The following is a 27868-nucleotide window of genomic DNA, read 5'->3' as shown; positions in this document are numbered from 1 at the left end:
TTTCATTTTATGAAATAAAATCTTTGAGTATCAAACTCCTTCACTATAAATTTTATGTCTTTAGTCACAAAGATGGATCATGCATTCCCTTTCATTTGTGCTGCAGACCAAGTGTTGCAATAACTACTTGTAATTTTCTTGAATTGGAATAGCTTGGATGAGTAATTTAGCATTTTGATGTGACTCACACACACAAACAGGAATGCATACCTGAACTGTTCACTGGTAGACACCACTTTGGCCAAAGTTCACAAAACTTGGAGAAACCAATTTGTTCATTTGTGTGGTGCTTAAAAGCTACATGCAATTCCCTTAGGTTGACGAGAAGAAGCCTCTTTTGCATTTGTACCTTTTCTCCATTCACTTTTACAGATACAAAATCTTTTTCGTATCTGTACAAAATACTCCTAAATGGACCCATCTACAGGAACCTAAGCATTGTTCACTGCTTGGTGAGAGTGGTGTACCTACAACCGCACAATTGGAATATTGATTTGAGCTAAGCATTTTACATAATGCAGAATTATAGTGCAAACGGAAAACAATTTATTTTTTTGAAAACGAATAGATCATTTTCCTACGATTTTATCTTTACATCATAGCTTATTGATTGCAGGTGGGTACTTTTTCATGGGTGAAAAGAGATAAAAGCATAATTTTGAGCATAAATTAATGGTCAACAATGTCAGCATTCCAATGTTTATGATCACTAAGCATAGAACCTACTTATTTTCACTGTTTTCATGATAAATCATTGTTAAATTTTTTCTGACCTACGTTAAGGACTTGAGATTATTTGCCAAAATGACCAAAATGTTACATTTTAAAGACATAAAATTTATAGTGAAGGAGTTTGATACTCAAAGATTTTATTTCACGAAATGAAAGAATAAATGTAAGTGTTTGTCTGGTATAAATTTCAGCATGACCATAAAATGCCCACGCGGTCATTTGGGGCTCTAAACATAGGGGTAAAAAAGGGCCATTTCTGCTTGATAGGGTTTTCAGACCCCCATAAGATCTCTGTTAATGGCACCACAACTCCCAAATTCAAGTTGGCAGAAGAAAAGTTTCCAAATATTACAAATAACTACCGTAGGTTTTAGAGAAATATTTTGATTGGTTTGAGTGGTAGAAGCATTTGAAAATTGAAAAAAACACTTATACGAGGCAAAAAAAAACAGGATTTTGATAACCCACCTAACACTTATGCATCAAGAGATGTTGTTTTTTCTTATTAAATTGTGTAGTATAGTTTATAATGAACTAGCATGTGCAGCAATTTTTAGTCTTCTACCACAATTACAATAAAAGTTATGGGGCTCTGAAAATGGCTGAAATTGCTATTTGCTACCCCTCCAAGTCAAAAACTAGGGTAGCGCCCGAAATTCAAATGGCCGCCATGGGAAAACCGTTTGAGATATTGATCTAAAACTTAGGATTCTTTCGTTTGGTAGCCTAAGGTATAGTATGACGACTTTTCAGCAAAATCTGAGAGGTGCCATATACAGTACATGGGCGGCTGAGTTGATATGGGATGACCCAGCTGGGATTTATCTCAAAACAAAAACTGAAGAAAAGTAGCCTAATTGTGATTGCACTGTTGTCCAGGTGGGATGCTGCTCATGTGATGGAAAGAAACCTCAGAAAACGGAAAGTGAATTCATCGAATCTCAAAATTTTGGAGATTTCCTCATTGACAACCTAATAACTGAGTAGGTTTTATCACATGTTTTCCTGTTTTTTTCTACAACGCCAAATTACAAAAAGTTGCGATAACTGCTGCGAAATCACAATACAAAAGCGAAAACTTTTGTCAGCTGACGTCTTTAGACGTTGAAGCGATGTAAAAACAGGTATATCGCTATTTGATTTTTAGTGTAAATGTGATGTTGAAGAAGTCCCTTTGTTCATGGAGAAATCATTTTGGTTTTAAGCTGTGGAAGCCGGTGTGAACAAATTCTCTTTAATTTCTAGTGGTATGGATGAGGATATGTTGTATCACATGGAGTTTGATGATGAAACAAGGAACAGGAGGAAGCGTAGCCTCCACCACCAACTGAGGTAAAGTGTCCGGACTCCGCAAGGGAGTGCGCGATGCTGACTGGTCGGCTGAGATGCTTTGTGCAAGATTTAGCTTTCATGCAGATGATGCTATTCGTTAGAAACTTGTATTCATGATTTTTCACAGGCGACAATTCAATCAATTTTTACATTGATTCAACGTCTGCAGACTTTGAATTAATGTAAAGAACTGTTTCAATCTAACCAACTGTAGTTCAAGCTGTGTTCTCTGCACTTGAGCAGTGCTCATGAAAAGAGACTCCTTCTTCACCATTTAAGCACTTGCTAACAGTAACACTCCGTCTGCAATATCATGCTGTCGCCAAAGAACACGTTGCCATTTGATGGAAATCCTATCGTCGTAATTTTAACATGATGAATACTTAAAAACTGGAGAAAAAGCTGAATAAGGATTACACGAACGATATAATCTGAACTTTAAAGAATTCGCTTCAATACTGTGTTACTATGAAGATTTTTCATATTCAGGCTGTTTTGGAATGATGTTACTAACTTTTGATCAGGTACAGACGGTCCTTAAACGGCAACTCATCATTGACTAAAGCATCCAACAGCACCCATCAAATCGTGTCAGCTACTGGCCAGCCAGTCTCTACAGGTAGGTGGCTGTGTATACGAGTGTGATGCTTGCGCTGAATTAACCTACAGATACTGAAGCGAATGAGATTTGCATGAAACGATGTTTGGCGCCCCTTTCATCACCATACGGTAACCAGATCTCATTATTTCTATCATTCCTACATCAAATTTGGATTGAAAGGAAAGGGTTGAAATTGTGACCTACGGTGATATTTCTGGTAATCAGGCAATGGAAAATCCTGATCATCAAAATTCTAAGTATGTCATTAAGTGTTTTGCTAAGACACAGCCGCGTGGTCTGGGTCGGTGTCGAACCGACGTATTTTCGAGCAGGCGTTCTCATTATTCGGTCTTATTGAAAGCAGAAGAGTCATCGCTGTCTCGACCAGCATCTTTGTGGCAACTCAACAGGTTGGAAATCGGCAGATAGCCCATTAGCACGGGATACAAGACGCTGTTCACAGTGATGCTCATAGTAGCTGAGAGCTTGTGAAAACTATCTGCTTGTCTCGATGACGCTGATCGAGATCTTCACTGGACGACTATTCAGAAGTTCTTACAGCATTGGGCTCTGAGATCTCCATTTATAGATTCTAAATTATGTGGCCGATAGTTTTGTAAGATGCACGATCTTCAGTTGTGTTCTTAAAAGGTTATTTTCCATTTTGGTGACGTTGTTGAATAGAATATGCCAGTTTTGTTTGTGATTGGTTCGTTTGTGCATTGATATCTCTTACACCTCCACAGCACAACCGCCCACTCCCGTTCCGGAAACAATGAACGAAACGAAAGTGATTGGCTTGACAACAATAATTGCCAAGTAACTACGTAAATTTTATCGTTGTATTAACGTTCTGTACCCGGATTCGGCACAACGCAATCTGATTGGCCGACCTAAAAGCGGTCATATTCTACTTCTAACTAGAGGAATTGCAGTCGTTTTCGCTTGCAATTAAATCAAATTCAATTGAACTATTTTCCCTCCTAATTATATTTTTCTTATTCGAATGCTTTGCATATATTCTAATTTTGAAGACTCATCTTCAGCAAAGATAGAACAACGGCAGAGTTGATAAAAGTTGATGGCATTCAACCAAAAGGAACACGTTTGTCTAATTCGGCTACAATTGAAAAGGACTTAACATATCATCGCAATTCAGTATAATTAAATATTGGCATGACTATTTATAGTTATTCAGCTAGAAAAATTGGTCTTTTTATATTGATTCAACTTCCGCAGACTTTGGTTTGCACTGTTATTCATTATTTTGTCCTTGCACTTTCTATAGAAAATCTAGTATCTCGTGAGTAATAATAGCTCATAGAGGACAGTTTGTCTATGGAAAATCTCCTCATTGCGTTGATCGTTGAGGTTTTTGTTCACAGGAGAACAGGTCAACTTATTTCGCTTCCACTACAATGCTGTTGACCTTAACTGTGTGTTTTCTGTTTGCAGCCTGACCCATTTCGCCGAGTATTTCTTCAAAGTGTCCGCCTGCAACCACGCCCACGAAAAAGTCGAGTGTGGCGTTGTCTCCATAGCAACTCACAGGACGAAGAAGAAGAAAGATGCCGATGCCATCTCGTCAAAAGTGCGTTACAGGAGGGTGGGACAGGTGGGTTTGACTTTGAGTATTTAAAAACACGCGTTTTGTATACCAAGCCTGATACATATGAACTTGGAATGAGTTTTACCACGCTCTAAGAGACGTGCAACATGCGACCCGCGGCACTCGTTTATGTAGCCTGCTTTTATTAAAGCAAAACATGATAAATCGAGTCTTGGCTAATTGCAGGCATGTTCTTGTTCTTGGCGTAGTGCACGTATGGGTATTTTGAATCAAATTGTTGTTAAGGGTAGACTAGTCTATTACTGTATAAAAAATCTACCTATTGCTCAGTCAGAAAATCATCCTTTGCATTGATTCAACGTCGAGGTAGCAGCCTGTTACCTCAGCAAGAAACTGTCACCTCGAATGCTTATTCTGTCAAGATATCTGAAAGTAGTTTCTATATACGTATAATCAACATAACGTTCAATCAGCGTTAAATCAGCGTTAAATCGTGTAGTTTTTTGCACTCCTAACTCATGGCAGAGCTGAAAGATTACCGGAAGGCTGTCATTTAATCAATGTGAATTGTGAATTTATAGCATAATTAGTAAGCTTATTTTCAAAGCCGCACCCAGCACTTAAAAAAGTTAGTCCTTTTTCTTCAGACGTTGAATCAATGTAAAAAGGATTGATTTTTTACTGGCTGGATCATTATTTAATGTCCTTATATGTTGCCCAGGACAAGTACTACTTATACTGGGAGCCGCCAGTCAACCCAAACAGCTTCATAAAGTTTTACATGATTCATTTCACAAAGAAATCCGGGCTGGTACGTTATCATCTCCATTAAAACTTGCTATGATTGTCAGGTATAATAATATCATCTCTTTAGAGTTTAGACAACTCCAAAGCGCTATCGTTTGATCGCTCTAGACATGGACTTCTAAATAGTAGCATCTGGACTGGAAACTCAGTGGACAACATGAGGCCAAACAGTTGGCCAACAGTGGGCCAACAGGGTTAGTTACTTGGCTGTTGGCCAACTGTTGTACCAACTGTTTGGCCTCATGTTGCCCACTCAGTTTCCAGTCCAGATGCTACTACAGTATTTAGAAGTCCATGCTCTAGAGCAAAAATTATTTTCCAATCCAGAAAAAGTTAGCATTGCAGTATCACTTTTGTTAGTTGTATGTATACGGTAGAAGGAACGATTACATCTATTTAGAAAGTTTCTAAAGTTTTCATCAGATTTATTAATATCGGACTGGGCTGCGAAGCTCGTGCAATGTGGATCAGAAGAACTGGTCATTGCCTGTCAAGTTTTGCAGTCCTCTTTATGCCGTAATAACCTTTGTTGTCATTGGTTGGTTGATTGTTTGAATCTTTATTCTCGAGCTGTGAAAGCCTTCGATAGCTTCCTGGCAGTTTCACATACTTGCAGAGGCTTTGAACCACTGGCGCAGGACCGAGATTACCGAGAACGCAGAACCGGTTACCGATTGGCAGGGTGAAGTTTCCTATAGTTGAAAATACTGTTGTCTGTGCATTATTCCATTCACCAGGTGCCGGTTGATAGAGAGCACTCCTTACACTGCGTTGCTAAAGCACACACCCCGAGAGCCGAACCAGCGTTGCTAGGATTCTATGTGCACAAAGTCGAGCGGATATATAGAATGGAATTGTATATAGGTGTTTGCGAAAGCTGATCATGATCACGAAATGATAATCACGAAATTTCATGAGTAATCATATTCACGAAGATGTTCCAAGTATGGATGGAAGAGTGCAACATTCAATAATATCGAGGATAAGGGCTGGTTGGAAAAAATTCAAGGAAGTGTCGAGGGTTCTGTGTGGAAGAGTGTTTTTTCAGAAAATTAAAGGCATTGTTTATAAAACATGTGCAATGTGTTACGGAGCTGAAGGATTGAGGATTGAAGATACAGGATGAAAACAACAGAAATAAGAATGCTTCAAACGATGTGTGGAAAAACGAGGGGTAAAATTAGAAATAAAAGTACGGTATTTAAGAGATGACAAAAGTAGAAAGCATCAGTGAGTTTCTTACAAGCCACCGTTTGTGATGGTATGGGCATGTGGAACGTACGTCTGATGACAAAGCGCCAGTGATGGCAATTAAGATTTCTGTCCCGGGAAAGAAAATTGGAAGATAAAAAAGAGATGGTAGGGTTGGGGGAGACGACATCAGGACAAGGAACCTGGACAGAAGCAACTGCAACAACAGAGAAGCATGGTAAAAAGGCTGCCAAAACTGGCGGACCTCTGCTAGCGGGCACAAACACCAGGAGTCATCTAAAGATGGGACAAACGGATGATGATGATAATCAAATCATGAATGATCTGATTACGAAGTTTCATGAATAGGTTGCTTGATGGTGGATACGAAAATTGACATCCTTCCAGTTCAATATTGATCTATATCTTCAACCAAAGAGCATCAGCTTGACTTTCATAAAAAAACTTGAATTTGATGATTAATCAAATATTCAACGTAAAATCACTGACAAAAAAAAGCTTGTAAATAATCTGACGGCTTTTTAAGAATCTTGTTTTTGTTTATAGGAAACCACAAAATGTTGTCCTGCTTTGGAGTTCAACCGTAATCACAGTTGCCTTGTGAGTGATCCGGCAGATGGCCCGTACAATACGCTAGCACCTGGTACATACGATGTATATGTGCAGCCTGTATCACTGGCCATGACGGGGCCAAGATCTGACCCCGCCACCATAGTGATAGAACAAACTTCCGCCTTCGCAAACAAGACACTGACTCTTGTATTTGTGATCATCTTCGTGGTGCTTGTTATCGTTGCCATTGTGGGGGGATTCTTTCTCAGGCAAAGGTGAGATAGAAGATTATTTACAATCAGTTTACTACTTGCATACACCAGGGCTGTGGAATCGGGCGAAAATTATACGAATCCGACTTCTCGATTTACAACTGGCTACCCTACTTCAGTGTTGTCAAATTTAAAAAAAAAAATTTCTGATCGAAATTGACGGTGGCTTTTCTAAAAACTGCTGATGAAGTTTTTGAAAGAGAAGAGAAGAAGAAAAAATATTTTGAAGATTGCAAACAAAAATTTTATTGTTTATCATTTTGTATCAAGCCGGAGTCGGCCTTTTTTAACGACTCGACTCCGGACATTCCAAAATCTCTCCTCCACACCTCCGAATCCACAGCTTTGTTATTTACTGGCTCATAAACATGGCGTGAAATGTTCTGAATATTCTACTTTTTTTTTTTCACGTTACAATCTCTTTTAGCGATTGAGTTGTGAAGAAATCTACACCCATCAACCAAAAATCCGTCTTTTTTAAATTGATTGATGATTTAACTCCATCGGTTTAATTGAGATAACCACTCATAGACCGTTCTTCTGCAGGTTCCGAGCTCTCAAGAAGCCACCAATTTACGCTTCGGTCAATCCGGAATATTCCAGTATCGGCGTGTACGTGCCGGATGAGTACGAGATCTCCCCGGATGACATCAAGCTCCTCAGGGAAATCGGACAAGGACATTTTGGAAAAGTATGTTTTCTAATCTCAGTTTATTCCAAAAACAAATGTTAACCAAAACAAAAATTTGACAGTTTTAAACTTTTATGAACCGAAACTGCTAATTTGTTTGAATCAAGACCAAGTTGTGGTTTAATTAAAGGACCCAGCCTGTAAAATTGGTCACTTTCGCATTGATTCAACCATGGCCACCTGGATATGCGGCCTGATTTGTCACATTTTGCAGATTTTGATTACAGCTACTGCTAGTGCTTGACTGACATTTTCTGAAATGTTTTTACTTTTTGCGGTTTCCTAATGACAAAAAACTTTTTTGTTGCCTTGGGGAAGCAATAGCAAATGAGAAAAAGTAAGTTGAAAAACGCAAAATCAGACTGTTATTGAAAATTAACAGTCTGATTAAAATTTACAAAATCAAATTTTCTTTGTTTTTCAACATGTGAGGATGTTAAAACCTATTGAGTCATCTGGGGAAAAGAATAAAGAAAGCGTAAAAATCTAATTAAAAAAATTTTTTATTTAAACGTTCGCCCAAAGTTAGAAAAACCTGGAAATTTCTGCAAAATGTGACAAATCAGGCCGTATCTTTAGGTGGCCATGATTCAACTTAGTTTGTCTTAAATTAAAGTACGAGTGCAAAACTATTCTTTTACAAGTTTGCACCAAAGCCAAGTTTGTCTCAACATTGTGGCTTCGTCATTGATTACGTCACCTTTCAACGTGTCCTCCATCCTAGGTTTACGAGGGGGTTGCAAAGAAGGTCATCTATGGGGAATCTGAAACTCAGGTTGCCGTCAAGACTCTTCACGAAAATAATACGATATCCAAAAGGTAACAACAAAATAATATTGTGGACACTGTGCAAAGACGATTTCCATTTTCACAGAAATTGAATGTTGGTTGAAGCTTTTTAAAAGCGTTCTTATAAGTTTAGTCTGTTTGATTAGTTGGAAGTGGATGTCCAGAGTAAAAAAAAATTCGGAATACTTTCGCTATTGCTACCACTGAGATAAGCATTTTTGGAGGCTTATTCCTGTTTGATCCTATATTTGTAAGTGTGGAGTGTTCTCGCCTGCAAGTTATTCTATCCAATAGGTGCCATCCAATGCAGGGCTATCATTAAAATGGGCTTTTCAAACGCACACCCCGAGAGTCGAACTAATATTGCTTGATCTTGTCGTTTACGTTGGCTTGGCTTTCCATTTGCTTTTTGGTGCTAAGTTTGTTTGATCTATTTTCATGGAAGAATGGAATTCCTGAAGGAAGCAAGTGTGATGAAAGCTTTCAATTCTCATCATGTGGTTCGACTCCTTGGCGTCGTGTCAACCGTCAACATCCCTATGGTCATCATGGAGTTCATGGAGCACGGAGACCTGAAGACATACCTGAGATCAACAAGATCTGATGCGGAGGCAAGAGGGCACTAACGTGTCAAGACGTCATTCTGACGTTGTTTTTATGTTTTAAATCAGGGGTGACAAACCTTTTTGCGGTCGCGGGCCACTTTGTCAATTACACATGAGTTATCGGGCCACACAACTTTTTAATCGTGACGTCACAGATTGGAATCGACCAAAACTACAAGGTGAAGTTGGTGAATAGCGTTTTCACAACTTTACCTTATAGTTTTCCTATTTTCTAACTTCAAACCCTGAAAGTTAGTGTTTCGGGCAAGAAAATAGCAAAGGAAAGGTGTACCAGTGAAGGTATAAAACAGCTTTGAGATGTCTTTTGTCTTTAATGCATGAGCGATTATCAAATTGTTTTGCGGGCCGCACAAAATTCTTTGACGGGCCGCATGCGGCCCGCGTGTTCGTCACCTCTGTTTTAAATGATCTCTTATTTTCAATCTTTTTATCAAATACGATAACAAATTTTAAAATACATTTTTCTTCTTGCGTGAGTAGTGAGTTGTAGTCACATAAGGCGGTTTATTACTTAAAGCTCGCTACTGATGGGATGGTAATCGACTAATCGTGTCACTTTGGTAACCTCACTACAGAAAAAGAGTTATTTTCGACAGCAGCTGTATTGAGTTCGCTTAAGGCACAACTGATATCGTTAAAGAATTTGCGTTTTAATTCTATTCGTGTCTTGAAACGATGAGTTTTACGTCACAGAATCGCACCGGGGATCCCCCTACGCTCCAACAGAAGCTGCAGATGTGCGGTGAGATAGCGGACGGGATGGCCTATCTTGCCGCTAATAAGTTCGTTCACAGAGACTTGGCCGCGCGGAATTGTCTCGTTAATCAGGACATGACGGTCAAGATCGGGGACTTCGGTCTCACGCGAGACGTTTATGAAACTGATTATTACAGAATAGAAAGACGAGGTGAGTTTCAGTTTCACGAATTGCGCCTCTGTATATTTGTGATCGTGGCTAGAGTACGTGATGAATTCATGTGATTGTGGCCTACGTCCATGATACTCACGTGATTTGTGCATGATCATTAGTTATCTTGGCTGGCGTCCGTGATACATTCACGTGATTTGTGCATGATCATTAGTTATCGTGGATAGCGTCCGTGATGCATTCATGTGATTTGTGCATGATTATTTCATCCGTCCCACTGAAAGTGTTCAAACTACGTACTACAGCATATCAAGATGAAATGAAGATAGAGTAAATAGCTATATAATGTTTTTCGGCAGCCGATTGTAGCAAGAATTGGTGCGATACTGACGAGGAGAAATAGCAAGCTATTGGAGAAAATAGCAAGCGTTATCTTGTCTTTGTACTTTTCTTCACACCAAACTCATGAAATCTGCTGATTCGTCTTCAGGCATACTTCCTGTCCGTTGGATGGCGCCAGAGTCGCTTAAAGACGGAGTGTTCGACTCGCGTAGTGACGTGTGGTCGTACGGCGTCGTTCTGTGGGAGATTGCCACACTGGCAGAGCAGCCGTACCAAGGCCAGCAGCACGACCAAGTCACCAGATTCGTCATAGACGGAGGCTACATGGAACAACCCAAAGAATGTCCGAGCAAATTGTGAGTACATGTTTTAGTCCAGTGGTATGACAAAAATACGAGACCCTGCTGGGGTATGCATATTGCATACACATAAAACCAACATATTAATGGCTTAATGATTGTTTTAGTTTACTAGTAATTACAACGTATAGGAACAAGGAAAAAGTTCATGGGTGTATTTGCCAACGCCAGTCGGTAATTTCATCATTAGCTGCTGATTTCATTCAAATTTTGTAACGCTTCCTTTTACAGATACGATCTGATGCTGGTCTGCTGGCACTATAGCCCCAGCATGAGGCCAACATTTATGGAGATTGTTTCATCGCTGACTCCTGATCTCAATGACAAGTTCAAGCAAGTGTCATACTTCAACGAACCCAAAGAGTAAGTAATCGCTTTCTAGCCTTGACGTTAACCCGTTGTGTCAAATTCTGCTCTTTGTCCCCGCTGGTGGTGGCTGATGGGGGGATTCTGTCCTTGCAGCGATTGTATTCGCTGCTGTCCATATCATCTTGTCGTTCACTGTAGATCAATTAGATCAACCCTATAACACTTTTTTCAACAGTTCGTTGACACTCGAGTGGTTGCAACATTGTGAGCAGATTTGACCAAGAAACCTAAAATAAAGAAAAACTGGGGAACCCAACAGAGATTTTACCCGAAACAGATTTTACGAGACGATAACTGTTGGGCACGATTAGACTTGTCAATAAAACTAGGCTTTTATTGTCTTGTTATGAATCACAAGCAACATAATAGATTGATTTCTGGAGATACGAAATTTTGTGATGCGAAGCATCTTTAAAATATTGAACTTACAAATTAATCATATATTTTGATGCTCTATCAGTATTGTGTAAGAGTTGTGAGTTGATCGATTGCTGTAAAATCTTAAAATCCTTCTACCAACCACTTTTCCATCAATGATCTTCTTTGTTTTCCTCCAGGAACGAGGAAGTTGCAGAGGAAGATCCATTCCTCGCTGGTGACTCTCTCCAGTCAACCGAGTGTGTCGCATTTGAAGGGAATGGTCTTTTGCATCCAGAAAAAGGAACCAGCAATGGAAAGAACAATTATCTTCATCTAAATGGAAGAGGATATCTCGGAGATCACGGAGACAGACCAGAGACTCTATCAGAAAGAGCTGGCTCCAACAAATCTCTTCCTCATTCTGTAAACACCGCTGACACGACTTGCTGACACAAGCTGACGGACAGCTCGTGTTGAGTTGAGAATTTTCCATTTTATCTTACTGACCTTTTTCTAAACCAATTTTCAAGCCAGAAAACCGGTTTTAGCCAGTTCCTACAAGTCAACCAACTCTACTGTGACACATCGAATCTCTGCTTTTCGGCCAAAAAGGCGTTATAGATCGACGATGTGTGAACGCCTGTTTTAGATCTCCGGGTGTTCTGAATACACAGTAGAACGTACGTAGCTGTGTACCACTTCCAGCAAGTGCAACTTTTGAGGTTTCATTGTTTTTGAACTGATCTTGTTGCACCCGTAGAGCCGGAACTTGGATTAAAAAGTTACCTGAAAACCACTTTTTTCTCTTTAACGTGTTTTTGTATCACTGCGACCTTCCCACAGTCAACAATTTTTCCCCAAGTGTAGGGCAGTTTTACGTCTTGAAATGTTGTTTCAACGCAAATTTATCCAACAACCGTCTCTCCAGTGAAGAAACCTCAACTGTTTGAAATGGTCAATCCGATGTCGCTTTAATGCTTTCTTTGTCTCCTTTCCCACCCCAGAAAATTAATCACACATTTACATTGATTCAACGTCTACAGACGTCAAGTAAAAAGGTGATCAATGTAAAAGTGATTGATGTACTGTCTGGGATCACTGAATCGCCAACGTCAAATCAATGTAAACAAAATGCTGATTCCTTTAACATACATTCTTGTCACTAACCTTAAAAAACACAGTCACATCATGCGATTGGTATTATTTGGTAACGCACCAATCAGAAGGCTGGAAGGGCGTGACGACCTTGTTTGGTTCCTTCAACATGAGGAGTGACGTAGCTAGTATGGACATTGGGAAGGGCATTATCATCATGACCTGATACTTTATATTGAAATCGTTGCATTTGCGTTGTTTGCATACTCAAAAATCTTGTTGTGGTAGAGCGTCCAGTCAGCAAACCATTTCTGTTTTACATTGATTCAACATCTGCAGACGTTGATTGAAAAAGAATGGTTTCCTGACTGTTTTATCCTCTGTATCAATATTTACACGGAAAATACTGATTATGCTGCAAATTTTTATTGTTGTATTGAAGCGTAAAGTGACGTTTAAAAGACGTGTTATGGGCCAACCGTATGTTACCCACCGCGAGTCTTTAGCTCCAACTCAAAAATTATCTCTGGAAAATTTATTTAGCCCTCTGGGATGAATGAAGTGCTTCTGTTGTATCCATCATGAAATTGTCTGGTTGCTTGCCTTGGTGCCGGTTCTGACGCAATACCCACACACTTCATACCACACGAACGCACTGTTAGGAAAATATCACAATTCTTTCGACTCTACATTCCTGGTGCTAGAAAGTTTGTGCACATGAAGCTTAACGTTTTCGAAATCAGAAGTGCTTTCCCAGTTAAACTCGTCGTTTTACATTGTTTTAACATCGACCTTGAAACAATGTGAAGATGGAAATTTTTGCTAGTTAGATAAATATTTTCATTTGTCCCCCCCCCCCCCCCATGAAACCAGCTGCATTTGCTCCACGGAATGTCTCTCCTCATAAATGTTCTTGTTTATCTTTTAAATTTGTTCGGTACGTTACAACAACGTCTAATTGGGTATTGCTTTTAAAACATTTCTACACCATTTTACGTTTTTGTTGATAAAACTTATTATTTTCATGAATATTTAACATCGCCAGACGTGTAATTTACGTAGCAATAACTGGGCCTTCAAGCGCTCAGTCAAAATGTGTGATTTTACAACACTGACTAAAAGGAAGTCCAGTGGTAAACTTGATCTCCAAGTGTTTACTTTTTTACACGTTGAATCAACGCATAACCAATTAACCATTCTTTCTGAGCTCAATTTACCTTAACGAAAGCAAAAGTTTGTTCGTGCCGTTGTGTTTATTATTCAAGACAATTGAACACAATTTGGCCAAATCAAAACTTCCTTGATTCTGCTGCGATGCTCTTCAAATTACCTCCACAACAGTTTTTTTTTCATCATTGGTCATTTCATCAACGCTCGGTGGCTTCAGAAAGAAAATAGTGCTATTGAACGTCTTTGCACGTTAAATTTGCGTAGAGAATGGTGTTGTAGCATTAGATGTTTATTCTCTTACCGGTACGATTCAATATTTGGTGTTTGAACGATGTGGTACAGAAATTTGTGATGTCATGTAAATATCAATCCTTGAATCATCCAATGTTGACGTCTCTATTGATAAACTTCCTGGTACTATAATGTGAAACTTTTGCCAATACCCAGGCAGCCAAATCCGTTATTTTTACATTGAATTACAATATCATGTAAAAATGACAGATTTTGCTGTCTGGAAGTAATTTGAAAATGATCCAGTATTGAAATTGAGCTAATGTTGACTGGGTACTTTCAAATTGGTGTCTTTATTTTACCACATGCAACAAGTGCGGAGCGAATTTTATTTTTTATTTTCATGGATTATCCGAAACGTCTTTTTTATGTATCCAAATAGAAAATCTCTCTTGATTTAGAAAACGGTAAGTCATCAACTTAGCAAAATCTTCACTGTCCCGAAGCTAAAAAAGACGACGCGGGCCTTGTATAACCATGGACTTCTAAATAGTAGCACCTGGACTGGACACGCAGTGACCAACATGAGGCCAAACAGTTGGTACAACGGTTGACCAACAGTGGGCCAACAGCCAAGTAACTAACCCTGTTGGCCCACTGTTGTACCAACTGTTTGGCCACATGTTGGCCACTGCGTGTCCAGTCCAGGTGCTACTATTTAGAAGTGCATGGTATAACATACTGTTTCAATGCATACTATACCTCTGTTATCGTCTACCTGATGTGTATAAACGTTATTTTAGCTAAAAATAACGTTTGAAAGTCTGCACTTGCCTTTACTTTGCTTGTGGAGTTATATGAAGTTAAAGCTCATTTCTGGGCAGATGAAAGTATTAACTTGATATCACATCCAGCAAAATTGGTCCTTTTTCGTCGATTCAACGTCTTCAGATGTTGGATTAAAGTCAAAGGACTGATTTTGCCAGCTAGGATATCTCACGTATGCGAATATCTCAACCAGTTAAATAGGTCCCTTTTAACATCGATTTGGTGTCAGTAGACGTTGAATTAATATAAAGAGGACGAATTTTCTGGTTGTTATCCGTCATCTCATTTGATCAAGTGATCATCTCTTTAATTACGTTATTTCTACGTTCCCAGACGTTGCTTAATCGTTAACATGCGTCACGTTTAGGCGTCTAGTGATTATGCAAATTATTTATTGAATCTATTCGCCGTGCGAATGTTGGTTGGGGTTCCTGTGTAAATAAACTCTCGACAGGCTTCACAATACCTCCAGCATTGATACCGGTACAGGAACCAATGATAGGTTGTTGAAAGTTGTAAACTTTTTGAAAACCGTTCGGTTGGTTTGAACATTTATCGTAGGCTGAAAAAGCCTTGTGAAGGTAGGACGCCCCTGCAACTTCTAAAAAGTTTTTTAGAGATACCAAGACTTTCTGGGTATCAAAATGATATTACAAAAAATCTGATAAAGCTAATTTAGGTGAAAAGGAACACTTGGTGGCGCAAACACCAACTTTTTAAACATTCCCATCTCCGTAACCACACAGCATAATGGAACAAAATATATACTACATATTCACCGCATGCTGTATTGAAATTTTCATTAGAATGACAACCAATGAAAGAATGCTTCTTTTTTCTTTACTTACAATTTTTCGAATAAAGCGACTTGCAAAAACCTACATATTTCACAATATAATTCACAATTTGCAAAATTCGGAGTTCACTACAGTATATTTGCAGACAAATAATAAACTTGTAACAATCTTAAGTCAAACTAACAAGAAATAATCGAGATAACTCCGAACCCCAAAATTTGAGAAAAAAAATCATTTTTTAAAAAGCGTTGCTAGGGAATTCTTGGGTGGTTAGTGGGTAGCCTACCTGTTTTCAAACATAAATTTCACTCAAAACTTTCAATCTGGAATTTTACACACTTAGTTCTAAGCGCAAATCTTCGAAAATCTTCTAAACTAAAAATTTGAAAACGTTTGATTTTTTGTGGGGCTGTCCTACCTGAAAGGTTATTCTTGGCGGTTTCGCATACTTGCAGATGCTTTAAACCACTAACACGGAGACAAATGAAGTCGATTGCTGGTCGCTGGTCAGCCATGATTCATACATTGATCTCGAGAGTGAAACTGTCACTTTTCCTTCATAAGCTCAAGGAAGCGGTCTACAGTTGGTTTTCAGGTATAGATACGAGTGAAACCGAGCTACTTAACTGAAATATTAGGTGAAGTATTTCTATTGCAGTTACTTTTATCAAACCTTGGAGAAACTGACATAGGTTTGTTGTCATGAAAAGGCCACCATACAATTGCTCTATCATCACTAAGTGAACAGAACGAACAGTATTTATTATTAAACAAAAAGAACTATGAAACGCACTAAGCTATAAAATGAACAAAAACGGCCCAGCATCAAGATTTATCCGCTGGTGAGATCGCCAGGCATCCATGTCCCTGGCTGCTGATTCTGCGTCCACAGCTGCATCCAGGACTTCTTGTGGGTGTTAAGAGCCATCTGCAACAAGATGAGCTAAATGTGGCTGCTCATATCACAAAACGTCATTGTCTTGAACGGCCATGAGACAAACAATGTGTTTGTTGTAAGCCTATTAATGCAGTATGTGATGTTGGAACAGTCGTTAGTTTGCAGATGTCGAATCAATGTAAAAAACAACTGATTTGTTGTCTGGTTACAGACATGGGTGGAAAACAGTGCACAACAAGATAACACCAAATTAATACTGTAGTGGTAATGAATGACCGTTTAAGTAAAGATCTAGCCAACTTTGGGACCGTTCAAATATTACGTAACGCTATCGAGGGGGAGAGGGGTTATGAAAAGCGTTAGGGAACGTTCAAATATTACGTAACGCCTTCGAGGGGGAGGGGGGGGTATGCAAAGCGTTACGTTAGCGTCACATCAGGGGGGAGGGGGTTCAAGCAAAACGTTACGTAACGCTTTCGAGTACGGAATTGTAGTTTTTTGTGCTGAATTCGTAGTGAAAAAGCGTTACATGGGGGAGGGGGGGATTGAAAAAAGCGTTACGTTGGCGTTACATGGGGGAGGGGGGGTCAAAAATTCGGAAATAAAGCGTTACGTAATATTTGAACGTTCTCTTACGTTAGCGTCACATCGGGGGGAGGGGGTTCAAGCAAAACGTTACGTAACGCTTACGAGTAGGCTACGGTAGTTTATTTGTGCTGGCTGGTATCGTCGTTTGGATACTAAATTCGGCAGCCGTGGCCGAGTGGTTAGCGCGTTGGGCTCGCAGTCGAGAGCCTACATGTTCGACTCCAGCCACCCGCGCTTGCTGTTGTTTCTCTGGGCAAGAAACTTTACGATAATTGCCTCTACCCAGTGATCGATTTCGAGTAATGGGTAGTACCAAATTTAAGTCATAAGTAGAGTGGACAACCGGAAACAGACATTGCAGTCGGCTGCAGCGTGGGTCAGGTGTACGTCGGAAGGCGTACACCGATGCATAGCGCTCAAGTCCGCTTTCCCGCAATGCAGGATAAAGATAAACAAACAAACAAAATTAAGCTGAATTCATATCCAACAGCACCTATTCAGCACCAACAAAATCTCTATCAAGTATTAACTACGGTACTGTAATTCCAGTAATTCCATACAGGTTCTAAGTGCTCAAAACCTCGCATTGCGAAATTGCAAGGCAACATTCTGACAGCACAAAGCTTGCTTTGATGTGAGTGAACAACATTAGGGTTGCCAGATGGCCTTTTTTTAGGCTAAATTCCAAAAATCTGGCCTTTTTAAATTGCAGTTGGGTTAAAAAAATTGATGCAAATAAGGCCAGAAAATCTGGCCTTATTTGGCACTTTTTATGGCTGCAAATTTTGACCGGTTTAGAAAGTATTATTTTAAGTAAATTTCAAATAAAAGTATCACTTATCATCACTTAAAGCAGTGGTTTTCAACCTTTTTGGTGGAACGGAACCCAATGAAACATTCCAAAAGATCGAGGAACCCCTGTTCAATAATTTAATTACCTTATGCAAAAAACATCATTTGATCAATAAAATTAAATTAAAATACTCATGTTCAGATTTATTTATGTACAATAAAAATACAAACTGTAAAAAACCTGATAGTCTACTGGCAAAACAAAATGATCTCTAACACGTTCACTGCAATTTGACCCACCGGTGTACAAACGAACTGTCTGAAAGAACTCCTAGAAGCGAAGAAAACATGTCGACAAAATTTGGCGGGAAAGCAGAAAGGTAATCACACCACAAGAAAACAACGAAAATTCGGGATCGCAGCGAACGTGTTAAAGTGTAGGAAATTTATTAATAGTGGCAAACCTAATCAATATTTGATTATATTTAAACAATATGCATATAATTAGAGATGTACCGATATATCGGTATCGGCATCGGTATCGGTGATATCGGCCATTTTTTGAGTATCGGTATCGGCATCGGTATCGGCAAAATTTGGCCGATACTGTGGCCGATACTAAACATGTAAAATAAAAGGCGTTTGCTGCGGATTTTGTGCAGAACCAAAGATATAGATTTTTTAAAGTAGTAGCTAACGTTACATTGAAGTAGAAAAATAACAACCTGTTCAAATTTTTGATAAGTCACACTCCCATGACTTCTTGCGCGCACCTTTTAGCATTGGTTGCTTGCAGTGATGCTTTCACTTAAACAAAACGTTTTGTTTCAGCAGTTTTGCGTTGTTCGATTCTTAAGTTGTGAAGGAGACTCTATTTCTCCAATATTGATCATTTGGCTTGGCTGTTTTTGGTGGGCTGGTTCTGTCAGTTTGTGATTTGGTTTCCGCCTTTCGTTGTGGTGGACTCACCAGGCTTGAACAATGTCGTGGCGGAGTGGGTGGGCGTGGGCTCGGGGTGGGGGCGGTGGGACTGCGAATCCTCACTGAACTAATCAATAAGTGATCTTGTTTCGCCTGGGATGGCGGCCTCATTGTGGGAGGGAGTGTCCTTCCCGGCTGTCGGCACGGGGCTGGGCGCTCACTGGTTCGACCGGCTGTTGCGATCCGCTGGCCATAACGGTGTAGCTTCCACGCTAGCCATTTAGACCATCTAATCAACTATTATATTTCTCGGCAGCCGTTTTGTAGCAAGTATTGACATCGACAAGAATTGAAATGGCTAGTGTGGAAGCTGCATCGTTGTGGTTGGCGGGTCGCGGCAGCTCGCTGTGCTGGTGAGTGCTCAGCCTTGTGCTGGTGGCCGGGGGGACCCTCCTTTCTTCGCAATGAGGTTGTCATCTTGGGCGCAACGGGACCATTTTTAGTGAGGATTCGTGGTCCCATTGCTTTCTTTTTGGGCCTACTTCTTCTGCCGTGACATTGTTTGGGTGAGTTTGTTGTTGGCTAAGGGTGGAAGTTGGATCGCCGACTGGTGGAGCCAAGTTGCACGGGTTTTTTGAGCATTTGGCAGGGTGGGAGCGATGCAGAATTGTGCATTTTTGCTACCTGGGTTGTCTTGGCCTGGCAAAAGCTTTTCAACCAAACGACAAACGCCCTTAGGACTTAGGTTACACATTACTTGTCGAATAGTTTTTGTACGACTACACAAATCACTTGGTTTACATTTTACATCTCATTATCAATTATGATAGCACATTTGGAGAGTTTGCGCAAACACTTTATTAATTTTTCAGAAACCCCAGGTATGATGTAATGTTTCTTCCCTTATACCCCAATCCTCAATTACGGTGGCCTTTCATTACTAAAACCTACTATTATGACACAACAATGCGGTTGAGATTGGATTCTTGAAACTTTAATAAATTATGCCAGTTGAAAGCTTTGTTTAATAGTTTTATGCAAATAAGGTAAAACTTAGCATTTGATATAATTCCTTGCAAGTACCAAAATTGCTTTTTTTTGTAACACCAAAGTATCGGCTAAAATATCGGTGTCAGTATCGGTATCGGCCTAAAAAAGTGATATCGGTATCGAGATCGGTATCGGCCAAAATATTGGTATCGGTACATCTCTACATATAATAATATAATAGACTCTCGGATTTGAATGTAAACTTGCGAAACCCCTAGACTTACTGGCGGAACCCTGGTTGAAAACCACTGACTTAAAGCCTGAACTATATCCGTTTTAATTACTAAGTAGTCACATAGAGAGTAGAGAATGTGTTAGCTGTGGACAGGGTGGTTCTATTGAGTTGAACCGGGTGGGCTACTAAACGTTTTCAGTAGGTACGGTACATAACGTTTTAATTCCAAAAAAGAATATAGCATAAAATAAATTTCATGTCTCAAACGTAAGCGTTAGGTGCATACAAACCAAGATATTTTATCAGCACGTGTTTCCACGTCATTATTTTGATATAAACTGGCAAAACGGGCTTTGTAATGAAAAAGCGTCACGTGGGGGAGGGGGGGTTGACAAAAACGCTACGTTGGCGTCACATGGGGGAGGGGGGTCAAAAATTCGGAAAAACAGCGTTACGTAATATTTAAACGCTCCCTTTCTGGGTGAAATGCTTTTCCAAATCACTAGTAAGGACACTAGTTCGGACACACAATAAGGCAAAACTCGTTACAAAGATCATAGCGGTAAAAGAAACAAAGTAGACCAAGAATGATTTGGAAATCAAACATCACTAAATGGACAAAATTAAGTGCATTGTATCCCTCAATACGATGAAGGAACATATGATGATGAGTAAGGTCACAAAGTTGAAGGTGTGAAACATTCCCTATTGCCCTTGTTTGAATGTATAAGGCCTATGTGTGTAAAGTAGATCATCAGTATTCTATTCACCAAGTTCCGCTGAATGAAAAACTCTGCACTCAGTAAGTTGCACGCACCGAGAGTCGAATCACCGTCGCGTGATTTTGCCGTTTGTCGAATCTGTCTGGGATAAACTACCGGCCTGGAGCCCTGGATCTTGTACCATGATTGCACGCGCGGAAAAATCAAACACCAAGAGAAGATGAAATAAGCCTCTACATTCTACAAGTATGCGAAACTTCCAAAGGTGCTTTCTCAGTTTGAGGACAGAGATTTAAAAAAAGCTTTAAAAGTTACTTTAAAGCCGGCATTTTTTGTGTTTGCGATCTCAACAAATAGGTGGGACAAGTGGCCTAATTTAGCAAAAAAATAAAAAATTTGACAGAAAAGCCAGTGAGTTCAGCAGTTGAGTGTATGAAGCAAGGGTAGGGACAAACGTCTTGCTTCTGCCATTGCGGTTACGGAATAAAAACCACCAACTTAATTGCATACACAGACTGTCCAACCAACCTGTGCTATCTCCACTTTTCTTTCCCAACTTCTAACAGTCTTCTGCAGGTCACACAGGTCGGCCTTCTTCTGCACATACTCCTGAACATTTGGGACCTTGTAGTCCGCCAACCTCTTCCGGAGTTGGATGTTTTTCCTCTCGGCAATCACTCGTTCCTGCAATCGAGCAACACGTTACCAAAGTTGTCCTCTTCTAATCGTTTCGACGTCGCCAGACCTTGAAACGATGCAAAGAGGACAGCTTTAGCCTACTGAGCCAGTCGGTGAAAAAACGAAATTTCAGCAGTCGCAAATTTCGCACTCGGGTCTCTTTAAGATTAAATTGATAACGTCCATGAAATTTTTTTCTAAAGGTATATATTTATCTTTTTAATTTTAAGTTATCTTCTTGTGAATTTAAACTGTGAAACTGACTTCATCTCTCTAGTCTTGGAGCAAAGTTGTGTTGAAATTTGGTTTGACACCAGAGCTGGTCGAAACAACTTTATTGATATTTTTTTTAAATGGAAATTAATTTAAAACAAAACTGGTCATTTTAAACAAACGAAGTGATTTTGTGTGGTAAGGAAAAATGTCTGATCTCAACGCTTGCCAGTGGGACTCTAATTACTCCACAACAGGAGTTTTCAAAGTTTTTCAGTTATGTACCACCAAGCTATGAAACAATCAGCCCGAATTCCCAATAAGCTGACATCAAATATTACAACCATATATTGAATAACTCGAAAAAATGATTGCGCAAAGGAAATTAACATATGATTATAAAAGTTAACTGACTTTATACAGCAGAATCACGGATATAACCAGCACGTCATAACAGTATTGATTTTAGCAGCATATGCTGAATTCTGTGCCTGTTTGTTGCAAATTATAAGTTCCCCAATCTACAAGTGGCACACGCGCACGTCATCTTCCCATTACGTATTCCTGGAAACTCCTGTGTGGGCTTTTGAACTCACAATGAAATAAATTCACTTTTCTCCAAATAAATTCACTCAGAATTCACTTTCTCCCGAAACAAAACGTGTTGGTTTTCAACTTCTCTATTCCACGCAGCACTTAGATCTAAGACAGCAAAATCTGTCATTTTTACATTGATTCGACGTCTGCAGACATCGAATCAATGTAAAAATGACAGATTTTGTTATCTGGGTATAGTGGGTTACCTCTTCAACTACGAGTGTCTCCTCATCGAACCTAGTGAACATGTCGTTTCGTGAATAGATTTCGTTGTTCAGCCTGTCAGCCTCTGAAGTCAGAGTGTTGAGTTTTTTCTGTAAATAAATTCATGACAACGCTGTCCGAGGGTGTTTCTCTGTTTCTGGTTAACCGGATTACACAGTATAACCAAATTTTGTGTATCATGATGCTATTTAGACTATGAAGTTATTTTTCATTAGGGTTGCAACTATCCAGATTAAGCTAATTTCACTCATTTCCACTTTCATAAAATTGACCTTGAAAAAATATCGCCAGCCATGCTTTGAAATTAATATCTTTTTTGTGCTAACTCTGAACAAAACACACCTGAATCTGTTTGGCCTACTTCAATTGCGTAACATGCTAACCTTGAAAAGGTTAAGTATTTGTAGGGTGTTTCCAGCCATCAATTTCAGACGTAAAAGCTCCTGATTCTTTTCGTCGATCTTTTCCAAGTATTGCTTGTTCTCAATCTTTAACTGGTTGAAGTCAACTTCGTGTAGAACTTCACCCATTTCTTCTTTCTAAGGAAAGATGAACACTCTTCTTTGAGCACATTTTTCTAAATTCTGATTTGCTGATTTTTAGAAAAAAAAATGTTAAAATTACTTTAGCAGTTCATTTACGTCAAAGTATCCAGTATCCACTGTCAGATAGAGATTATTCCAAACATATTGAAAATTGTTAAGAATGCCCGACTCCGTACATAAATGAATGAACACCCGAAGCAACGGCAAGAACAAGCAGCGCTAGTTCGACTCCGGTAGTGTGCGCTTGAGCAACACATTCAAGTAAATGAATATTTTAATGATCAATGTTAAGGTTGAAACAAAAACGGTTTAAAGAGGCAAAACATTCCGTATCGAGCAAGTTTTAATGAAACCGCCGCATGCTGGTTCACAGCAAAACTAACAACTCGAAATGCACCAGCAGCCCTATAATGGCAATTGGCAACACCTTCACCTGTTTCAATTGAAGTTGTAGTTTCTTCTTCTGCACCTTCAGTGTTGAGTTCTTCAATCGCATCTTCTCGATCAGTGCGTCCTGCAAGATACTGACGCATGTTACAAAGACATGTGAAAAAACATTCTTGGAAATCTTGATATCGGACTAAAATAATTAAAAAAGTCCTGACATCTGCGCCAAAAATGAAACCTCTGGCAACACTAATAATTCTGTGATAACGTAAAGAAGGTGCAATTATTGCGATTCTAAGTCACGTGCTGCATATACCCAGCAGGAAAATCAGTAAATTTTTACATTGATTTAACGTCGACAAACGTAGAATCAATGTAAATATGAACTGAGTGGCCGGTTGGGTTGTAACGAGGACAAAAAAGAATCAACAGACTTGGATTCGATCTGTAACATTATAGATGAAATCATTCATTTTTTGAAACGAAAAGCGAATATGAGTTTAGTTTCTGCACTTTGGGTTCTGCAGTCATTAATTAAGTTTGACCAGTTCTAACAAACTTACCCTCAAGCGGAGTTTGTCTTCAAAATAACGGGCCACCTTCTCAGCGATCACTTTCTCGGTGCGTGGGTTGACGGCTCCCTTGCAGATATCCCGATCGAACTCGTACATCGCTTTCTTGATCTCAGTGACGCGAACCTCTGCTTCTTCAAGGGAAGCCTGCGGTCACATGCATTATCGTGTTTTTATATTGCATTCTAACGTTATTCACATATATAAGATCAATAGGGATCGCTGTAGGTTTTTTCTTTGTGTTGAAGAATCGCGGGACAACACTGGAGAGATTGCTCACGTTTTGCTGTCAGGTGGTGTCACCAGTAGCGTGGCAGGGCCAGGGGGGTAGTTTTGGGCCCGGGAACTTGCAGAAAATACCTCGTATTTTTTGATATAGTGCTCTTTTCTAAAAAGTGTTTTGATTTGGGGCCCGAAGTATCCTCTCAACTGCCCTAAGTGTCATTGCGTAACAAGCTGCCATATCGCGTTACATTACCGGACGCTTGACAGGCTTCCAGCTGAGGATTTGGGGCTAACATATGGCGGGAAGTAGGTCACAATCCCTTAGCGTTTGTCTAATCTTCACAAGAGTACTGTGCATCTGTTTGGTGCCGCAGTGCTCACTGCCACAACACCGTCACTGCCATCAACAGCGCATGATGACAGGATGTCTGGACAGCTTTCCTGTCCTTGCACTTGCAGACATTCAAGTAACTGAGTTTCATCGTAAACAACTCTGTCCCTCAGTTGTCGGGCACTAGGCCAAACCACCTTCTTCACATCTAAGACTATGCTTCTCTAAACGAACACTTCTGTAGGCTAAAATATAGTCAACCATTTGTGAAATCACCAAGCCATCGAAACAAGACTCAGCGACAAACTGGGCGGTTCACAAATAGAAAACAAAGAAAAACTACAAACAACCACGCTCTGTTCCTTCATCTCTGACAACATCATCAATCGTCACGGAATGCCTGTGCAAGTTTGGACAGGAGAGGACAGCTTAAAATGTTACACACAGCGAGTGGAGCATTATTCGACCATCAATTGGAGTAGAAAGTCTGCGTGTCTTCGATGATCAAATCAAAGATTGGCTGCTCTCCATTAACATCTCAGTAAATTCGAGGAAAAATGAACACACAGTTGTCACAATTCATGGGCAGTGATGAAAGGCAGATCAGTGTTCTAGAAACGTTGCATCCTAAGAGTAAGATCATACGAGCATTCGAAGGCAATGGCAACTTACCAGTCCAGACCGATAGCTCAGTTGGTTAAGCATCTGACTTCATGAACGAAGAAACCGCAAGACCAAGCGGTGTTGGTTCGAATCTCGAGGTGTGCGCTTGAGCAACGCATTTCAAGGACAGCTCTCCATTCAGCTGTAGTTGCTGGATGGAATAATTAACAGACAACACTTCTTCAACAATCGGATACGTCACTTTGCCAATCTCGGTAACCGGCCGTGCGTCAAAGCCTCTATAAGTATGCAAAACTGCTAAAGCTCTGAAAGAAACTCTCAGTCCGAAGATAAAGGTTCCCACAATCAATCAAACCTTGTAGTTGTCAAGAACTCGCTCCGATTCCTCTTTTAATTTTTCAATCTCCTCTCGGAGCTCCTCCAGCTCTCGTTGGGCGATGTCACATTTTTGCTCCGAAGTCAACCACATCAGTTCATCGCTTCCGCTATTTCTTGACCTTGATGGCTTTCTCCGGTTTCTCAGGTGCATCTTAAAGTACGTTTATGATACAAAAATCACCTGATGATATGAATGCTTTCTACACAGTGTTGCCAGTTATTACTGAAAGGACGGATCCTAATTGATGCTTTAATGTTTAGCTTAAACTGCTAAAGTAAAAATCAAGTTTAAAAAATAGCAAACAAAAAGAATAGTAAAAGATCCTACAGTTGCATAAACTACCGCAGACCCAGACAACAAAATCCGTCATTTTCACAATCAATGTAAAAATTTGTATAATTTTGCTACCTGGGTAGTTCAATGTTTTAAATGTAAACATTAATCGATTGAACTATCATATTGAATTATTTTAGTAATACAGTTATATGTCTTATTGTATAGCGATGATAAATTACCTCCTGTGACTGCAAAAGCGGAGCAAGCAAGGTTGGCTGGGCAGCGTTATCTTTGGGCTCCACTCTTCGGAAGAACTTTTCAAACATCTCTGTTTCCGTACGAAGAACATCATTGGCGCGCCTGAGAAATGACACAGATACCTTGTAAAGTTTCACTGTTAAAAACACAACTGGATCATTCAAGAACCAAAAGAATAAGAAGGTTCCATGTTGTTCCATTTTGGTTGATTTGAATCTTTATCCTCGGATTGAGCAAACCTCTCATAGGTTATTCCTTGTAGTTTCGCATGCTTGTAGAGACTTTGAACCACTGAAGCAGGCCCGGTCACTGAGATTGGCAGAGTGAAGTTTCCTCTTGTTATTGAAGTGTCGCTGTTGAAGTGTCGCTGTCGCTGTTGAAGTGTCTGTCTGTGAGTTATTCCATTGACTAGGTACCGCTGAATGGAAAGCAGTTTTTAAATGAGTTGCTGATGCGTTGCTCAAGCACACTCCAAGAGACTAACTGATTGAGCTAATCAGGAGGACATATTTTGCAATATTGTGTTTGGTCACCAAATATTCAAAGAATTCCTCCAGCTCACATTAAAAAATATACTGTGGCATCACAGTTTTTTTGAAGCAAACGTTGTGAGAGAGAATAAGCAATACAAAAGGAATGCCTAATATAATTTGCTAACACTCTTGTTTTTAATTTAGTGAATTTACTCCTCACACCAACCATGCAATGTTCAGTGTTCATTAAATCCTTTGGTTGGATCAGCAGTGAAGAGTACAGGTATCTAATCAAATGCTATATGAAATTAGGCTTATCCAAGTCAAAATAAAAGTGCATCTAATATAATATATTTTAAGTGATAGAGCAATAAATTATGACAATATTTGCCTGATAAGTCAATGTAAATGCTCATAAGGGTCTGAATCTTAAACACATGTAGTATACAAATAAGGACAAATAGTTTGAATTTCATGGAGCTAACAAAATGTAAGAAATTTCATTATGACTCACATGGTCTCATCAACCAACTTGAACAGTTCGGCATCAGACATATCAGAGATGGATTCATCTTGGTGGTCTGTGCCGGTTGTTGCAGATAAAACACTTTCAGAATCAGTCATCTTTTACTGGTACAAAAATGTTTTGTTTACAAAATAAACATTAATTTTTTTTAATTCTATTAACCCTGCTAGCATATCACATTCATATGTACCGGTAGTTAAAATATAACTAAAGAATATTTCTAGGTAACTTCTACACAATACTCACAAACTTGCTGACATCAATTGTACATATCACATACATTTGTATCAACAGCATATACTTCCAAAAAAAAAATTGAAAAATTGATAATAAAATTAAAAGAAAAATTGTTATTTGTTTAGCCACAGTGCAAGAATAGCCTATGGCAAATACTGTACACAATGACTTAATCTTGGCCAATGCCACATTTTTGCCTCACAAAACCAGATAAATAATTGCAACACTTTGATTCCTCATTACCAGTAAGGTTTGTTATTCTCTGTTCACTCAGGTGGAGTAACAATAAAAAACCTGTACAGAGCATAACCAACTGAAGATTTGTCCCATGATGACAAGTTTACCCAATAAGATTGCTTCATGTAAACATGACACAGCTCACTTAACTGAACACTGTTCTTGGTATACAACCAGAACAGCAATCAAAAACAGACAGAATAGTCTGTCACTCTATGGTCTAATATCGTCAAATGTATACTGAAAGAATACTATTGTTAAAGTTACGATTGATAAAGCCAAGTGTTTACAGACTTTGAATGGTCTATGTATATATTTCAAAATTCTTTTGACTTA

General features: G+C 39.4%; 2 protein-coding genes across 2 annotated transcripts in view; one reads left to right on the top strand and one right to left on the bottom strand.

The window, feature by feature from the left end:
• LOC145770006 (insulin receptor-like) overlaps positions 1 to 15265 on the top strand; it is a 46427-nt gene extending 31162 nt beyond the window's left edge. The window contains exons 16-29 of the mRNA XM_082581584.1: positions 1612 to 1715; positions 1978 to 2064; positions 2589 to 2683; positions 3412 to 3484; positions 4121 to 4280; positions 4957 to 5046; positions 6801 to 7081; positions 7625 to 7769; positions 8494 to 8588; positions 9004 to 9169; positions 9878 to 10091; positions 10543 to 10750; positions 10985 to 11116; positions 11680 to 15265. Coding sequence (XP_082437710.1) covers positions 1612 to 1715; positions 1978 to 2064; positions 2589 to 2683; positions 3412 to 3484; positions 4121 to 4280; positions 4957 to 5046; positions 6801 to 7081; positions 7625 to 7769; positions 8494 to 8588; positions 9004 to 9169; positions 9878 to 10091; positions 10543 to 10750; positions 10985 to 11116; positions 11680 to 11932 — 2103 coding nt within the window. The 3' untranslated portion in view covers positions 11933 to 15265. The remainder of the gene's footprint in view (positions 1 to 1611; positions 1716 to 1977; positions 2065 to 2588; positions 2684 to 3411; positions 3485 to 4120; positions 4281 to 4956; positions 5047 to 6800; positions 7082 to 7624; positions 7770 to 8493; positions 8589 to 9003; positions 9170 to 9877; positions 10092 to 10542; positions 10751 to 10984; positions 11117 to 11679) is intronic.
• A 1083-nt stretch (positions 15266 to 16348) lies between these two features.
• On the bottom strand, positions 16349 to 27220 carry LOC145770408 (cilia- and flagella-associated protein 263-like). The gene is made up of 9 exons (XM_082582048.1): positions 27047 to 27220; positions 26041 to 26161; positions 25502 to 25675; positions 23958 to 24113; positions 23441 to 23521; positions 22846 to 23001; positions 22444 to 22551; positions 21278 to 21433; positions 16349 to 16531 (listed from the first exon to the last, which is right to left on the bottom strand). The coding sequence occupies exons 1-9, from the start codon at positions 27154 to 27156 to the stop codon at positions 16436 to 16438; spliced, it is 1158 nt and encodes a 385-aa protein (XP_082438174.1). The 5' UTR covers positions 27157 to 27220; the 3' UTR covers positions 16349 to 16435.
• Between the last annotated feature and the right edge of the window lie 648 nt (positions 27221 to 27868).

This window comes from Aplidium turbinatum, chromosome 5 (assembly GCF_918807975.1).
Source record: "Aplidium turbinatum chromosome 5, kaAplTurb1.1, whole genome shotgun sequence".
Lineage (NCBI taxonomy): Eukaryota > Metazoa > Chordata > Ascidiacea > Aplousobranchia > Polyclinidae > Aplidium > Aplidium turbinatum.
The sequence above is the reverse complement of the archived record's forward strand: the minus strand, read 5'-3'. Positions and strand labels throughout refer to the sequence as shown.

What these genes read in the sequence shown, in the direction of transcription:
- LOC145770408 (XM_082582048.1), bottom strand. Translation starts at nt 27,156, where the DNA reads ATGACTGATTCTGAAAGTGTTTTATCTGCAACAACCGGCACAGACCAC. An exon ending in TACAACTTCAATTGAAACAG is followed by an intron (nt 23,002 to 23,440) that starts GTGAAGGTGTTG and finishes ATCTTTCCTTAG; the next exon opens with AAAGAAGAAATGGGTGAAGT. An exon ending in AAATACTTAACCTTTTCAAG is followed by an intron (nt 22,552 to 22,845) that starts GTTAGCATGTTA and finishes ATTTATTTACAG; the next exon opens with AAAAAACTCAACACTCTGAC.